The sequence below is a fragment of the Rousettus aegyptiacus genome, unplaced genomic scaffold (assembly GCF_014176215.1).
Source record: "Rousettus aegyptiacus isolate mRouAeg1 unplaced genomic scaffold, mRouAeg1.p scaffold_m13_p_18, whole genome shotgun sequence".
Taxonomy (NCBI): domain Eukaryota; kingdom Metazoa; phylum Chordata; class Mammalia; order Chiroptera; family Pteropodidae; genus Rousettus; species Rousettus aegyptiacus.
Genome location: NW_023416293.1, coordinates 20905126 through 20923710, shown reverse-complemented (window position 1 = coordinate 20923710; position 18585 = coordinate 20905126). Strand labels below are relative to the sequence as shown.

The 18585-nt window shown below is 37.6% G+C and overlaps 1 protein-coding gene and 2 pseudogenes across 1 annotated transcript in view; all 3 read left to right on the top strand.

Annotated features, from left to right (window-relative positions):
- Positions 1 to 4740: 4740 nt before the first annotated feature.
- Positions 4741 to 18585, top strand: part of WDR64 (WD repeat domain 64) — a 107606-nt gene continuing 93761 nt past the window's right edge. The window contains exons 1-2 of the mRNA XM_036235353.1: positions 4741 to 4882; positions 8699 to 8829. Of these exons, the coding sequence (XP_036091246.1) occupies positions 4741 to 4882; positions 8699 to 8829 (273 nt within the window). The remainder of the gene's footprint in view (positions 4883 to 8698; positions 8830 to 18585) is intronic.
- LOC118613439 lies at positions 10759 to 10877 on the top strand (annotated as a pseudogene).
- LOC118613479 lies at positions 15621 to 15739 on the top strand (annotated as a pseudogene).

The following is an 18585-nucleotide window of genomic DNA, read 5'->3' as shown; positions in this document are numbered from 1 at the left end:
AAGCCCCCTGGTTGGACCCCAGGGCCTCCCACGTTGCCCTTCCTACCTCGCTCTGAAGTAGCGGTAGATTTACCCTGTTACTGAGCCAGGTCACAGCTCAGGCTGGTGGTGACTGCCCAGGCAGTGCCCTTGAAGTTTCAGCCCAAATCTAGCAGCATTAGAGAGGTAGGTGCTATATCTAGAAAGCACACATTTTCCACTTCGCTTTTTTCCTAGTAGCAGTGAAAATAAAGTATGAACCAAAAATAGGTTGTGAATGTAATCAAAATGCAAGGTCTCTGCACAGTCAATCCTTAACAAGGCCACAGGAGGACCACAATCCTGATCCAGAACTGCAGGCCGTCCTGGGGACTGGTGACTAGCACAGTATTTGTGGAAGGGCACAGGAACTGCCTTTCATGTGAGTAGTCACACTTCCCATCTCTGTTTAAAAGCCTAGTAAAGAATGACTAGCTTCAATGAACCCCTGTTCCAAATGCCCTGGATATAGAATCTCAGCTCCCACTCCTGGTACACTGAGCAAAAACTGAGAAATGAGCTTTGCCCTCAAAATCATGATTTGTCTTTAAACCTTCCAATTTGGACTTGTCATCTATGAGACTACCTAACACACGCGCCTCTTTTAAAACCTCATTTAATTTTATATTTTAGATTCATGCAACCATTTCATAAGCTCTGTGTGTTTAGTGTCCACTGCGTTTTCAACACAATGCCTAGTCTACAGTAAGTTCTCAATGAAAATAAGTTAGATGAATGAATAAAGGACTAACTATATTTTTTCCCAAAGCATCATTCATTCATTCATTTATTCATTTTTTTGGTACCGAGTCTCTGTCCTCATAAAGCTTACATTCTGGTAGTGTTGGGAGAGCAGCTGATAACTAAATAAATACATATGTTGTGTGTCAGATGTGGAGACGTGCCTAAAGAAATATAAGGCAGACAAAGAGTATGGGGGAGTGGGGGAAGAGGTTGTTCCTTTGTACATGGTCGTCACAGATAGCCTCACCGAGTACTGCAGGCACAGGGAACAGGTACTGGGGTGGGACCGTGCTTGGCATGTCGGAGGATAAACACAGAAACCAATGTGGCTGGAGTGGAATGAGAATTAAGAAATGAAGGCAAAGAGGCGGGTGAGCAGTGATTGGCCAGATCATTCTGGGCCTTGCCATTTTAATAAAAGGACTTTGGCTTTTACTCTATCAGAGTAAGGTCCAGGGCAACAAAGAAGAAAAAGATGCTCGTGGCAAAAGTGTACGGATTTCGATATAGTCATTTTTACATTAGTGTTAAATGTTAAGAATAGTTATATTTGACAGGAATAGGCAAATGTTACCACAGATATGATTTACTTTGTCAGCAATACATGTTTTTATGTATTTTTGGATTTATGTAATACAGGATGATGGCAAAATACTACAACCTAAAAAGCAAGTACAGTAATGGTATAAGGACAGACATACAGACTGACGGAATAGAATAGAGTGTAAGCCATCACATAGATAGTTCATCGATTTTCAGTAAAGATGCCAAGACCTTTCAATGGGGGAAGGAACAGTCTTTTCAGCAAATGGTGCCAGGAAAACTTATATCCACATGCAAAAGAATAAAGTCGTATCCTTATCTTACATTACATATACAAATTAACTTAAAAGGGAACAAAGAGCTAAACTTAAGCACTAGAACTGTAGAATTCTTAGAAGAAAACATTGAAGAAAAATCTTCATGACATTAGCTTTGCTATGATTTCTTGGAAATGACTCCAAAGGCAGAGGCAACAAAAGAAAAAATAAATTAATTAAACTTCATCAAAATAAAAAACTTTTGTGCATCAAAATGTATATTTTACCATAACAAAAAATTACATGCAAATTATCCCTCCAGAATTTTGAGGGAAAATCTTGATGGGTAAAGTTATCATCTGATGTTGGTACTCTCCGATTGTAGCAGATTTTAAGTGCCGTGTTTTTCTCTTTTACAGTTACCTGTGGGTTATCTGAAGTCAATGGGGATCTTTCTCCCACGACTTCCTTGAGAAGGACAATGCCTTTATCTGCTGGCTGCCTGGGTCTCCTTCTCAGATGTCGGTTAGGGTCCCTTAGATCCTATTGACAGTCTTCTTCAGTAGGGTGCCTCCCAAGATAACCCAGTTTAGAAACTCCATTCAGAGCCTACCGTCTGGTCTTCTGGAAATATGTATGCATTCTTGTCCCACCAAATTCTGGACATGATTTGTTGTAGAGAACCGGCCAACCCAGTTTTTCCACTTCAGTCTCTGCCCGGTGGAAAGAAATAGGGAAAAATCATGGCCCCTTGACTACTCTGGAAATTCTCTCTAAGGAAGTTCTCACTAGGGGTCTCCTTAATATCCTAATGAACCTGCCTTTAGTAGCTCGAAGGAGAGAATAGGTTAAAACGTGCAGAACTGGTTTCTCAGTGTCTCCGCACATCCTCCTCCATGGGCTGTGCTTAACTGTCCTTTAGAACAGGGCATTTTTCAAGCCTGTTGTGTTGTGAGGCCTCTTCGAAGGCAGAAATGGGTCCCTTTTAATATTCTACATTGGTATTAAATCATCACAGTATTCTAAGAAAGTCCTTTGCAAAGTACAAAAAATGGTGAAGGGGCATGGAGACAGGTTTTATCTGTCATTCTTACTTGGAACACTGATAACACCTAGACTTCTGTGTCATACACATGTCACCTGAAAAGGAACTTCAACCCTTAATTAAGTAATCCTCTAAGGGCAAGGATGCATTCTTCCCTGGCCTCTCTAACCTTGGCCCCTGGTGAGAAGCAGAAGAGCCCTTACAGAAAATCTGACCTAGCATATCTGCACCTTTTCTTGCCATAGGCACTGTAATTTAGTAAATGTAATTGAACTTTTAAAAAGGAGTATCTGTCATGCCTTGTATCATGATTCTCCTGTGTATACAGCTCTTCAGATGTGTGAGATGTAGCAATCAGCTCAATGTGTAAACCTGTTCACAGTCCAGAGTATGCGTATATAGTCTCTACATTAATACCCATTGTAGAGAAATAGTGAAATGTTGCAATGTTGGTGCAGTGGGGACAAAGACAGCATTTATAGTTTTCCCAATTGGGGAAATTTTTTTTTAAAAAAAAAAAGATTTATGTACAAAGAATCAGGATCAGAATAGCTTATAATTACCAAGAAAAGTTGAACAAAATAGTCTTCTTATAATAGCAAGCCTAGAAGTAGAAAGACAATGCAATACTATTTCCAAAATATTGAAAGAATGCATTCCCAACCTACAATTCTATACCCGGCCTAACAGCAATCAAATGCAAAAGAAGAATAAGGATGTTTTCAGATATAAAAAATTTATCTTCCAGGTGCTATTTCTGGATGTGAGGCACCAAAACGAGGGAGTAAACTATGGAAAAGAAAGACATAGCATATAGAAGAGAAGATAAGGCCATTCTCAGAAGGATGGCAAAAGAAGACAGCAGTGCGACAGCTATGCCCTGATGCATGGAAGGCGTCGGCCCCGGCTGCAGGAATGCAAATCAAGAGACAGACATGTGGAGGAGTGTCATAGGGATGACTTCTGCTCTTGTATCATGTTTTTTATCCTGAAAATACTCACGTGAGCATGGCCCAGATTCTTAACAGTACCCGGTCAGCCGGCGTCCTGCCCCACAGAAGCTCCTGCCCTTCACTCTGTGCCCCGTCATGTGCATCAGCAGAGAATGCTCATTTCACTCCAGAGGAATTCTTTGTTGACAGATCTTGAGAACTGAAGTTGGCCGTGGTGAACTCAGAAGCAGAAAATGCAGAGCAGCCCCCCACTGCTGACAGGATTTCTGCCGATGGCTGATGTCTGTGCCGCAGCACAGACTCGACTGCAGGCGTGCGTCATGGCCTTTCTCAGCGATACCCACACACAGGCTCTTACAAATCTCATAGAAGCCGAAGCCATACTAGCTCAGGAAACCATTACACCTAATTTTTCCCTAGAGTCTTTCTCTAACAGTGTCAATATTATTTTGTTCCTTACACAGCTAGAAGTGTGTTTGCTTTTGAATCTTTATATCAATCATCTTTCATAATCATTAACAGATAAAAGTAATTAATCAAATAACAAAATATTTGATTGAGAAAGAAGGAAAAGAAAAAAGAGAAGTTATGCTTATAAAGGCTATTAGAAACATGAGGACAGATTTATAAAATATACATTAATATTTACATTATGTGCATAGTTCTATAGAAACTCTCTATGGTGTCTTGAGGACGGCAAAAGGATTGAGACAAGAGGTGATACAGGAGGGACAAAGTAGTGCCCAGTGTCTTATTTTGGTCTTTTCCTATCCTTCATCCCTCTCTGGCAGTGTACACACACACAAACACACACCCACAACTTGTGGAAAAAGAAATCTAAACCTCCTCCTTATGAGGGAAGGAGGATGTTGCAGAGATATTATGATGTAATGGGAGCCATCTGAAGGACACTGGTAACATTATGAGGTCAGGATTTTACTGAAATGTTTGCCCATGTGAAATGCACTAGACCGGAGTCAGCATTTCTCCCTGCTAATGGCAGCTCTTACTCCTTCCTGCAGGGTGGGATTTTAAGATCAGAGGAATGAGACCGAGGGCAAAAACTGAGACAGCAGGAGGCGCTGTAACAACTGTAAGGTTTCCTGAGTTGATGAATTTGCATTATTTTTTACAGAAAAAGTAATATTTTTTACAGAAATAGCAGTTTCCCTATGTCCCAATGGCTACCAAGAAGGAAAAGCGTCTCAACATTTCACGTCAGATTAAGTTCAAGTCAGCACTGAATGGGTTTGAAAAACTGGTTGAACATATAGCGGCCCAGAAAAAAGATGAAAGAGCAGGCTTGTTTGTCAGAAAAGAAGGTAAGATCAGTGATTACCCGGCAGCCAGTTCAGTCTGTTGATTAGAACTGGGAAATGCTTTAGGCCATCAGAGAGAAGCAACATAGCTTAATAGCAAAGACGGTGAGTGGGGGCCTGAGTCCTCGTTCTGACTCTGTCTCTAAATAGCTAAGAGGTTTTGGGGAAGATTTTTCACATCTGAACCTTAGTTGTCTCAAACGTAAAATTAAGGCTTTTGATTAAATGACACCTAAGGGTTGTTCTCGGGCTCTACCATTTGAAGGCCCCCTGGTTGATCTGGGAATCAGTGGTACATGTGGGCCACCCCGCTGTCTCTTTACTTAAGGGTATCATGAGACCATAAAGACTCTCATAAGCAAGGCAAAGTTTCCTCTGAAACTTCGATTCGCTATCTGGGCCTCTCTGCATGCCAGTAAAGGGAATGTGAGGGACGATGGTCTACTAGGGCTATTAGCAGTAGAAATACATCAATGTAGAACTGAACATATGTCACCATGGTCAGGAGTTCAGGGAGAGGTGTAGTGTGACACTTCAGGGCTTTGAGGAGCAGGAGTGAGTAAGGCTTAGCGGCAGAGCAAAGACTAACAGAACAAATCTTGCTATTGCAAGGAAAAGAGCATGCATGGCCCATACAGCTGCTAAGGGGCCAGCACAGCCAGCCTCTCATCGTGCCAGGCTGCATCGTCGTAAGTCAGTGAAAATGTTGCCCTTGGGCGATCAACCTCAAGCTGGTATTATTTAAATAGTATTTAAGAATTTACAAATCACTTTAAGAAATGTCATTTCATTGATTCTCGTGACAATTCTAAAGGATGAGAATTACTATTATTGCTACTATCCCAATTTTATTTGTTAAAAAGTGAAAGGTACAGACAATTCATCTGCCCAAGTCGCTCAACTTCTAAGTGTTATACTAAGACTCAGCCCTTTTAGAGATGCATTTAAGATTATTGTGAACCTGGCTTGGCTTCTTAAACTACTCAACAAAACTTTTATTTTCATAGTTTGTTTTACCTCTCTTCATAATCGATTTTTCAAACCCTTACCACCTCTCCTAAATCCTCTACGGGATCTCAGCTCCTCTTAGCTAAACCTCCGACATCATAAGAGAAAGCAAGGCCAAAACACAAATGCTCTCAAGCACTTTTCTCCACTTCCACGGTACCATCCCTCCTCCCTTTCAAGGCTTTCACTTTGCTACAACAATGTCAAAATCTCCCTTTTCACTGATTTTGTTCTCTCAAATGGAAAATACACCCAACCGTTCTGACCTTGACTTTCTTTTCCTTTTAAGACACCATTGTGTGTCTTTGCTTCTCCACCGATTTCCCCATAGCATCTCCACTTAATTCTCAATCTCCTCAAGTCTGGCTTCGCTTGTCAGTTTGCTGAAAATGCTCTTACCAAGGTATTTAATTGCCCAACGTGGCTGCCAAAGTCAATAAGTTGTTTTAATTTTCCAGCTTACTGGCCATTTCACTGCAGTTAGCTGTCTCTACTTCCAGAAGCTTTCTCCTTCTGTGTCTTTCATCATATCACTCTTATTTTTCCCCTTTCTCATTCTTTCTTTGACTTTTTTTTTTCCCCTGAGCTTCGCCTGTTTTCTCAGTCTCATAGCATGATGCCATCTACCTAGTCGCCTAAGCCAGGTATCTTGGTAAAACCTTTGCCTATTTTGTGGTATCTCACTCAGGTTATTAACAACCTCTTAATAGTCTCCTTGCTAAGAGTTATTTCCTTCCTCTAAATTTCTGCTCAGCTATTTGAATATCTCATAGGAATTTTAAACTTAATATGACCAAGATGGAGTGTTTATTTTCCCCAAGAATCATAGTCCCTCCTCTGTTTGGGTAAATAGTACCAATATCTGCCAGGTTTTAAAACCAGAAACCTGAGCGTCGTTCTAGACAGGGTGTCTCAGCCTTAGCACTGCTGACATTTGGAGTTGGATGATTCTTTGTTCTGTACACGTGTATGTGTGTTTGTGGGGGGGGGGGGCTGTCCTGCACATTGTAGCATGGTTAGCAGCATCTCTGCCCTATGCCCCCCAGATGCCAGTAGCCCCCTCATCCTTGTTGGAATAATCAAAAACATCTGCAGACATTGCCAAATTTCCCGCAGAAAAGAGAGGGGGACATCTCCTCTAGATAAGGGCCATTGAGCTAAATTCTGGCCTTTTGTTCACTCACCATTTTTGCCCCCAACAGTAGCAACTGCATCTCGCCACCCGCAATGCTACCTCTCGGGTGCTTATATCACTAATTATCCAATTGAGAGCTCTTTCAAGAGTGAAAGGGGTTGTTATTAAGAATTAAGTTGAGAAAACAGGCATAAATAAAACTTTCCATGGCAGACCAGGACATATGGTTCTCCTACCCCGGCCCAAACCCCCGTGTCTGAAACCCCCGCCCTATGACCTTCCGAGAGCTTTCACTCTTATCTCCTCACAGCTGCCATTGCGCTTTCAAACAATTTTAAGTCAGCTCATGTCACTTCCCTAAATAGAGCCCTCCAGAGACAGGAGATCATTATGCTTACAATAAAATAGAAACTTCCGGCTCGAGCTCTGCCCTCCTTCTCCTCTGGTCTCACCCTGCAGCTCTCTCTCCGGACCTTGCTATACTCCGTATTCAGTGACCATCCAGAACGTGCCAGGCTCTGCCCAGACTTAGCAGCTTTGTGTTTGTCAGCCTCTGCCTCAAATGCTCTCGTCTCGGCGTACACATGGCTGACTTTTTGCTTCTCAGGTCTTAGGTTATTTTTTCTCCCCCATGTCCTTAGAGGTGGCTTCCTTGAGGCCTTCTTCCACCCACCGCCACTATCTAGTTCATTCACCACTATATACCACAAATCCTTACTGGGTCCCTTCCTACCGCTTATGTCATGCTGTATGTAGTGATTTTTACTTTGTTACTAAGTAAGGTATAACATACATATAGTGAAGTCCATTAGTGCACTGATCTGAAGCATATAACTCAATAAATTTGGATATTGATAAATAAGCCCATAGCTACAAACCAGATCAAGACAAAGAACATTTCTAGAAATGTTCTAAAGAAAAGTCCCCTGAAAGTTCCCTGGTGTCCTTCTCAACACAGATGGCCACTAACTGAGTCTTTCTGTCACAATTTGCGAACATTTGATTGTTTCCTTGTTTTCTATTTTTTTAAAAATTTTTTTTCTATTTCTACATTCTATCACTAGAACGTAAATTTCCTGAAGGAGGGATTTTGTCTATCTAGTTTTTCCATTATAAGTTCAGTGTCTAGCTCAGTTCTGACACATAACAGATGCTCAATACATTTTTGTGTCTAACTCCTTATCTTTAGACCCAATAGTCATATGCCAGTGAATCACCAAATTTGGCAAAATCAGTATTCAAGAAATGGTATGTGTGTGTGTGTGTGTTTGCACAGTGTCAAAGAACCAATCAAAACCTGTTCATTGCTCACTCAAGATGAACTCTAGCAGAGACTCCTGCTTGGTAACTTTTCACACCAGGAAAGAAGTGACTCACTTTCTTTTCTTTGTATTCCTGAACAAAAGTTCTAAAATAGTTCAGCAAAAGCTATGGAGAAGGTACTAAACAGCAAAGTAAAATACTTCTTCTAAGTGATATTTAACAGTCTCTAGTTACATTTCCAATGGAAAAAAAAATCTTTAAAATGCAGAAGAATCTGGGTTTGTGCGTTTTTCTTTTCTTTTTTTTATAGGCTGAAATAATGAAATAGAGTGACAAATAGAAAAAGAAATTGGGAAATGCAATACGATCCTTGGAATTTCATAATAACGTTCTTGTACTTTATTACAATGCAGATGTGATTGATTACGACAAGTTTTATGCGGCAGTGCAGGAACTCTTTGGTCCAGAAGTGAAGAACCAAGATGTGAAATGCTTTTACAGGAAACTCTGCAACAACCCTGATGCGCCTATGGACTGGTGTGAGGTAGTCACTTTTCATGTTTATAACATGGAATGCAGGTATTCTTTGTTTGGAGTAAATAATCAGATCAAAGTGTTACTTCCACAGGGGTAAACCTGCCATGCGGTAGCATGTTTAAATACCTACATTCGTAAAAGTATGGCCACTGCCCATAATTGAGAGTAAACCAGATGGATGTTTAATTACACTGTTAATGAGTAACTCTTAAAACCTTCCAGGCCAAGTTGCCAACTGCGGGAATTACAAATGCCATTAACAACCACCAAGATTTTAGTGGCCTTATTTACATTCTAAATGAAATATTCCTTTTAAGTAGTGTCAATGCATACAAATTCAGTGTATTCAAATTCTTAATATAAGAGGGAAAAAAGGCTATGACTAACCACCTCTCAAATTTCCTAAGTCATTTTCTGACTGGCACTGCATTGATTCCTTAGAGATCATTCTGGTGTTCTTGGGAGAACTCTCAGAAGCATCCTTGGTTGTTAAGTGATATATAGACTATGGAAACAGAGAAAGAAATGATTCTGATCTTTGTTTAAACTCACAGAAGGTGACACTCTGTAGATTTATTTATGAACTAGGTTCTTCTTATTTTAAAAGGATTCGAGGTAGCTTACAATTTAAAAAATTGCACACATGCATATAGAGTATTTAAAATGATTTTTGAAATTACCTGTTTCTCTCTTAAAGATCAGTAGTGTAGTAGACAAAAGAAAAAGGAAGACTTTAAAGTACTTGACTATCGTATTTAACAAGTTGATAGATATGTATAAATAGAACTTTGAACCCAAGAGATATAGGCAAAATAAATCTCAACTACATATACAGTCATCACAAAATTGACCATGTATATGGCTACAAAGAACATTTCAGTGAATTCCCATATAATAAAATTATAAACCAATAATAAAAGATCACACAAATCCCCTAAACTAACCAAGTAAAAAAATCAATTAATTTCGGGAAAAAAATTACAAACAAAAAGCTTCTGGTAAGTCTTTAAAAAACACATAATTCCCACATAATATATATTTTTCTACAATTTTGGAAAAGCTGAAAAGCATCCGATTCATTTTGAGAGGCTAAAACAACACTGAATTGAACATAGATAAAATGCCAAAGAATTGTAGACCAATATTACTTATGAAGATGTGCTAAGTTCTAAATAAAAATTTAACAAGTTGAATCCAGCAGTGCATTAAAAAGTCATTTCTAAGTAGCATTTATCCAGAAAAGAAAAAAATAATTCCGTATTAGAAAACCCAGTAACATATTTTGTTTAAGAAGTTAGGGGGTAAAATATGATAATCTTAAATTATGTAAGACAAAAACCTGCTTACATGTCCTAGAGGTTATCTGCAGTATTCTGCTGAACTAAGGTCCATGGGCCAAATCTGGACAACCATGTGTTTTGTAAACAGAGTTTATTGGAACCCAGGGGTAACACACACTCTTTTGTATATTGTCTGTGGTTGCTTTTGTGCTACAATAATAAATTGAATGGTCATGACAGAGACTGATGGCCTGCAAGCCTGAAGTAGTTACTACCTGATCCCATTCAAAAAAAAAAATTTTGCTGACTGCTGACTCCTGATCATAAAATAAAACAAAAATATTTGATAAAAATTGAATAGCCTTTCCTGCTTTTAAAAAGAAAAAAATCTTAGCAGAATAGAAATAGTAAAAAATTCCCTTAACCCAATAAAGAGAACTGTTTTAGTTCTTTGCAGCTGTTGTAACAAATTGCCACAAATTTAGCAACTTTTTTTCCAACTTTACTGAGATGTAATTGATGTTTAACATGTGTAAGACATTGATTTGATACACATATATGTCAAAATGATTACAACCATAGGGTTAACTAACACTGCCATCATGTCCCACAATAATCATTTTTTCATGTGGTAGGAACATTAAAGATTTACTCTTGTCTACGGCCATGCCACCCTGAACAAGCGTTATCCTGTCTAATCTCAGAAGCTAAGCAGGGTCGGGCCTGGTTAGTACTTGGATGGAGGATCGCCTAGGAAGACCAGGTGCTGTAGGCTTAAAAAAAATAAAAAATAAGGGATTGTAAACTGACAAGGTCCTTGCAATCTGTGAGGTCAACCAAGGGTTGCCTCACCTGGAAAAATAAAAAAATAAAGATTTACTCTTAGTGACTTTGAAGAATACAGTACAGTGTTATTAACTACAGTCCCCATGTCGCGCATTAGTTCCCCAGAACTTATTGTCTTATAACTGCAAGTTTGCACTCTGCCCAAGACCTCCCCATTTTCCCCACTCCCCAGGCCCTGGTAACCACCATTCTGCTTTCTGTTTCTATGAGTTTAGATTCCACATGTAAATGAGATCATACAGGGTTTGCCTTTCTGTGTGTGACTTATCTCACTTAGCATGATGTCCTCAAGGTCCATCCATGCTGTTGTAAAAGGCAGGATTTTCTTCTTTCTAAACAACAACTTGAAGAAATAAATATTTATTATCTCACCGTTTCCATGGATCAGGAGTCTGGGCACAGCTTCACTGGGTCCTCCGCTCAGAGGATCACAAGGCTGTAATCAAGCTGTTCTCATTCAGAGGCTCGACTAGTGAAGAATCTGCTTTTAATTTCAACCAGGTCTAAATTAATAAGTACTTGAATTAATAAATACAGAATCCATATTCTTACTTTTATATGACTGAGGACTTCAGCTTTTTATTGGCTGGAAGCTGGAGACCAGGAGCTGCTTGCATGTCCCGACGGCTGTCTACAATTCTCTGCCACACAGCCCTTTACATAGGCAGTTCTCAACTTCACTTCTTTAAAGCCATCAGGAAAATGTCATTTTCCATAGTCCATTATATAAAGTAACATAATTAATGGAGAAACAGCCCATCACATTTGCCATATTCTTTTAGAAGCAAATCACAAGTTCTTTGCACACTCAAGGGATGAACATTATACAATGATGTGACTCATTCTGTGTGAGGAGGGTGGGCAGGGTCACTTTAGGATGTGTCCACCATAGGGACTTACTGGAAACCTATTTAAAGTAAAGGTCATGTTTAATGGTCCTTAAATACTATCAACATTTCCATTAAAGTCAAGAACAAGAAAATGATGTTTATTATCACCGCTACTCTTTACCATTTATTGAAGATTGTAAAAAAAGCAAGCAAGTAAACATAAGCAAAAAAAGGAAGTGATATGTAAAAACTATTAAAAATACAAAATTGTCATTATTTGTAGATGATGTCTATCAAGAATATACAAGAGAATTACATAGCAGACGATTAGAATGAAGAAGAGAGTTCAAGGAAATTAAAAAAAAATAAACATGTAACAATCAATAACTTTCACAAACGATAACCAATAACTATCCCCCCTCACACATAAATCATAGGCAGGAAAAAAAAGATTCCAGTCACAAGAGCAGAAAATAGCAGAATATATGGAATAAATCTATAAAGAAATATTCAAGACTATGCCATTGGACTGATGGAGAAAGAGAGGATCTGGAAAATAGCTGAGAAACTCAATTTGTAAAGATCTCAACTGCCCCTGAATTAATTTACATATTTAGTAAGATTCCAATTAAACAGATTTTTGGAATTAGTGAAGTTATAACTAATAGATATCCCAACACACCAGTAATTAAATTTCAATACATCTTATGTCTTTTCAATAATTCTTATAAATATTATAGATTGCTTATAGAAATTGAAAACCATTTCACAAACTTTTGGTGAATTCTAAGAAAGCCCTGGATACCTACAGATTAGCATGAAGATTCTATTGTGGAACATATTCCTAACCATGTTCATTTTCGTAAGAAAATTAAAAGTATGATTTTCACTTAGATCTTTACTTGATTATAACATCAAAAATGAAAATGTGAAAGCACAATAAATATGAAAATATAATCTAGATGAAGATTTAAATGAAAAAGGGTTACTGAAATACAAGGTCCATGTATCAAGGATAATGAATTCCGATTGCCAAGTTGACTTTTTCTTGTTCTTTTCTTTCTTTCTTTCTTTCTTCCTTCCTTCCTTCCTCCCTCCTGCTTCTCTCTCTCTCTCTCTTAAGATCCTGAAAATGGTTTCCATGGAAATGGTTTAACAGAGCTTGAACTGTAAATATTTTAACCCTCTATTAATGGTAAATTTTCCAAGATGTTTCGGATTTTTAATCGCAGATTTCTAAGATTTCAGGTTGGTTACCTGAATTTTATACACTGGAGATCTGTTTTTCTAGAACTATTATGAGTTAATGCTTGTGTTACTAAAATTAGAGTGAGCTCTACTCAGTATACACTAAATAGAAATTCAAAGTAATGCTGGATGTTACTAAGGATGGGAAACCTGAACAAAAGTTGGGCCATGATCTGGATATTCCCCGCTACTTTGATGGTTCAGGTAAAATTAGGCATTCAAATAAATAAGATATTCAAAGAACAGCTAAGAAATTTTGGATTTACCTTTAGTGAAGGTACGATATCAAAATCTCACAAAAGCTTTGATAGAAAAAAACATCATCCTTGAGGCTAAACCCTTAGAAACTCTAGCACTGTACTGTGCAAAACTGTGCAGTGAGCCACATGGGCTTATTGAGGACTGGAAATGTAATCAGTCTCGATTAAGATGTGCTATAATCATAAAACACATCAGATTTCAAAAACAGCAAAAAAAAAATCTAAAATATTTAACAACTTTTACATTGATTATGTATTGAATTATATTTTGAACATATTGAGTTTAATAAATTAATATATTAAAATTAATTTTATTTATCTATGTACATCTTAACGGGCTATTAGAAAATATAAAGTTTTATATATATGGCTCACATATTTTTATTGGATAACAAAGAAATGTCAAAATAGAAGTAATTTTTCTTGATCAGCATATCTTCACTATTCTCAATTTTCTTAAGAATATTTCTGACAGATTCAATGGCTTATGTGCTTGAATTTCTAATGCAATAGTTTTGCACCTTTAAAAAAATGAATTTTGCTGGCAAACAAATGAGAGATGGACAGGCCTTGTCTGACCACACCTAATAAGGGTCCAACTTCATACTTTGGGGATGGTACCAGAAAGAGGACATTTTTCTTCAAGAACACAAGCATAGAACAGAAGTTAATATAGTGTGTTTAAATATCAGAAGATAAAAAAAGAAAAAGATACAAGTAGCCACCGTGATTTGAAGTGCCCATTGGAAGAATGTGATGTCAAAGTCTTCGTCAATAACTCGCTTGACAGACAGGTCAAATAAGCTGGTCCACACATTAAATTTGGGCAGAAATATAAATAGAGGTTCATATACCATATATCTAAATATTTTAAAATTATAAATCCAGTTAACTGTTAAATAAAAAAAGTATCCTATCCTCTGATTTCATAAATACACCTTAATAATGTCCTAGAAGTCTAGGATAGAATTTAAAATTCTCATACTCCTTATAATTTCACATTAAAACATGGAGACAAGGAAGACCCACCTCCCTTCTTTCCCCATGACCAGCTTCATCCCACATCATGAGGGGCTGTGCGTACACACACACAGATGCCGCAGCCCACATGTCTGAGCTCTTCATACCCCACCTCCGCCGACACTACACCTTGGCCACCCCTCTTGCTGAGGGGTTCACATACCAGTCGTGTATGGTCCAACTTCATAGGCCCTTGAAGTAGATTTGGAGTCATTTGGGCAGGAAATATTGGGATCCAAGGATTCTAGGACATGTTTTAAAAGCACAAATGTGAGCTCTTGGTGGAAAATGCCCCCTTTACCCCTCAAACTAGAGTAAGACCCTCTAAAGCTGAGCTGTCCGACAGTAGCCGCTATCCACATATGCTATTTGTATTTAAATTAAATTACAAATTTAGCTCCTCAATTGCACTAGTTACATTTCAAGTGCTCAGTATTCAGTGAGGCTAGTGGCTATCATATTGGACAGGATAGATTGTAGAACATTCCCATCAGCCCAGAAAGTTCGCTAGACAGTGCTATGCTAAAAACATAGGTCCCAGGGCATAGATCTAAAAGCAATATTGCAAGTGGAAGTATGGCTGTTTTGTTTTTTAACCTACTGATTAAATGAAACAGAAGACAAATATATATGTATTTATTAACGAAAGCTCTTAACTACCCAAGGAAATCAAATAAATAGGGTAGCAGTTGGTAATTTTGCAATAATAGAGAAATGACCGTCTTCTTTCTAAATCACATAAGTGTTCAAAATGAACGTGCTTTTTCCAGGATCTGGGCTATGTTGTACTGTATAAATCCTTTGGGTATTCTTCCATACATTAGTAACTTGAATTCTACACCACTAAATTTTGAGTAGATGTGATTTTGAGAATCACATAGCTAAACAGTTCTCAATTTTCTTAAGAATACTTCTCACATCCTCAGTGGTTTATGTGCTTCAACTTCTATTGCAAGTTTTGCACCACTAAAAAATATAAAAATGAGCATATAACAAATGATTCACATAAATATCAAATACTTTATGTATTTCAGGAAAAGGTAGAAGTCTGTTTACATTATAAAACACACTTAGATCTAGGAAAGCAAGGCTCAAAAAATGTCCAAAAATACCAACATGGGAGTCACAATACTCTGGTAAATCCATTTACATGGTTTTATATTAACTGAGAATTAGGCCTCTGTAAAGATTATAGAGTTGTCTGTTTTGAGGAGAGAGATTTATGTTATGTTTTTGCTGTAAATAAATAAAACATTTCCTTAACAAAACAAACAAACAAACAAACAAACAAATACCTAATCTAAAATAAACCCAGTCTACAGCCACGCTACCCTGAACAAGCCAAATCCCTACTGACCTCAGAAGCTAAGCAGAGTCGGGTCTGGTTAGTACTTGGATGGGAGACCACCTATGAGAACCAGGTGCTGTAGGCATAAAAAATAAAAAATAAAAAAAATAAGGGATTGTAAACTAACACGGTCCTTGCAATCTGTGAGGTCAACCAAGTGTTGCCTTGCCTAAAAAGAAAATAGTAATAATAAAGTAAACCCAAATGTTTTTGTTGCATAGATTAGAAAATTGAGCCTCATTTTTCCCTCATCTACTCCCTTTTTTCCTTCTCTTTTACTTTTCAGTTAAAATAGCATAATCCATTTATATTTTTCTTCCAAACACCTCCCTTTCATGTTCTCTTTTAATTTTTACAATAGTCCCTTCATATGGATTATGGAAGATAATGTTATTGCAATAATAAAAATGATGAAAATGAAACACAGAAAGGTTAGTGACTTATCCAAAGCCACACACAATATTAGTTTTGGTCTTGGAGCTAAGACTTTCTCCCTCCTTATCCAGCAATTTCATGACATTCTCCTGTTACACCCCTTGGATTCCTGTAAATCGTATGAAAGTTTAATAGAATGGCATCTGAGGTTTGAAAAAATGGTGCGCAGGAAGGTTCCTCTTTCATTGTTCTTCCATTTTCCTCACAAACTCTGTGCCAATGCTCCTAAGAGGCATTCATATTTCAATCTGTGTGATCTAACCTTTCTGGGTTTCATATCTGTCATCTATAAAATAGAAATACAATGCTGGAAGACTGACTTCATTTCGATTGGGATTACCTGCTTTTAATCAGCCAATGTTAATCTTATCGGATAATAAAAACTGGTTACTCTTTTAAGGTCAGGCACAAGGTCCAAACCTGATTCTGAGTCTAAATCTTTATTGCAGCAATGCCACAAAACAGTGCACTTGCTTTTTCTAGGTTTTAGGTGCAAATGCACCAGGGAAAATTGATATTTATAGAATAATGAAACCTTAGAACTCAACTAAAACATCATCCAGATATTTCTCTTTAATTTATAAGAAAAATGAGATGTAAAGAGATCCAAAGAAATGTGATTGTCTTAAATTTATAAGCTAGTTAGTGGAAAACTCTGGTTCAGATACAATCTACTTTCCCCACAATACGATGTCAATCTATTTTTCCAATAGGCAATTCAAAACACACTTGAATTAATTCAGAGAAGAGACATACAGCACCATAGGGGAGGCCTATAACTCTGTGCCCCCAGAAATGAATATCAAGTGAATTATTATAAATCTAAAACTATGCTTGCTAACTTCAAAAATGTTTAAAATGCTTCAGGGTGGGTTGAAAAACAAGTTGCATACAGGATTTTAGTTTCTTCTCTCTACTTTTCACTTTTTCTAAATGTTCCACATTGAACATGTGTTCCTTATATAATTAGGAAAAAAAAGTGTAGTTAAAAAATGAATCATTTAAAGGATGGAGCAAGCTCTTTAAATAACATAGTTAAAAAATAATACTTTAATGCTTATTAATAGTCATAAAACACTCCAAGCATGTCACAGGTATAATTACTAGATCGAAATTTAAACTGTTGAAAGAGAAATCTGAGATCCTTGAGGCTATATAGCCCATTACAGGAAATGTTTTAAAACATTATTTGATTGAAACATTTCCTTTCGAAATGTAAAACTTTAGCTGTCTCTTCTGAAGAGCTTATTTGGTGTAATAGCTCTTAAATTTTTCCTCAAGAAAGTTTTGTTATTTAATGTTTTTAGTATCTTTTTGAAGTTATTGCTGGTAAGCATTGTGATATTTTATTACAAGTAACTGGCAAAATTTAATTTATTACTTCCATAAGAGCAGGTGCCTACAGGATGGCATCTGCCTACATCCAGACGTGACTATAAAATGCATTTATGACAGATTGCATGGCCAATGCGCTGTCTGGGCAGGCAGCAGAGGTACCCAGTGGAGAGTTTTGAACTAGCCAAGAGGACCTCTGAGCTCTGTTTCCTTTACCGTCTCTTACAAAATTGGGAATTATATTTATTCAAATGTTGACATTGATTGAGTTCCTACCTGGTACTTGGTGCGACCTAAGTAGTTCCCAATCTTCGTAATTCCTAAGTAATCTAACCAGACACTTGCTCATTTAATCCTCACACAAAGGCATATGGTTTGAGTTATCACTGATTATCCTTACTTTAGAGATAGAGAAAACTCAGATACAGAGAAATCAAGAAATGTGCCTGAGGTCATGTGACTAGTAGGCATGGGATTCGGACCATGTTCAAGTCAAAAGCACCTAATACTTGCCTCGCACAGAATACTGCTCCTGGATTTCCTTTCATATCTGTTCTGACATTTAATACTGTGTCACTAGCTCCATAGAAATCACACCGAAATTACAAATCTAGTTAAATGAGTGTAAAGTATTTTGTGAATATAGGCATCGTAGAAATATAAGGCATTATTTCCAGTTAGGCGACAACACACATGGAGCGAAACTGGTATTCATCAGCACAGAAATAATCGTCACTCCCATCATTACTGCACATTGTTTTGTGAAACACATGATCTCTCACTATAATCTGAGGTTACATTGGCTGCTAACATTGGTCAATTTTTTGTTGTATTTTGCCCAAGTAATTTAAATTGCACTGAATTGCATTTGTAAAATGAAGATGGATAGGCAGAATTTTAAAGCGTTCCCAAGATTCCTGTCTCCTGGTTATTCAATTAAACACTAATTTAGGTGCTGCTGTGAAGGGACTTCTGTGAGTTAATTAAGGTCTAATCAATGGCCTTAAAATAGAGAGATTATCCTGAATTAATTGGGTGGGCACAGTGTAATCACATGAGTCCTTAAAAACAGAAGAGGACGACAGAAAAGAGATTTCATGCATGAGGAGGAATCGAAGCACCTTTGCTGGTGCCAAGAGGTAGAGCCCACGTACTGGACCA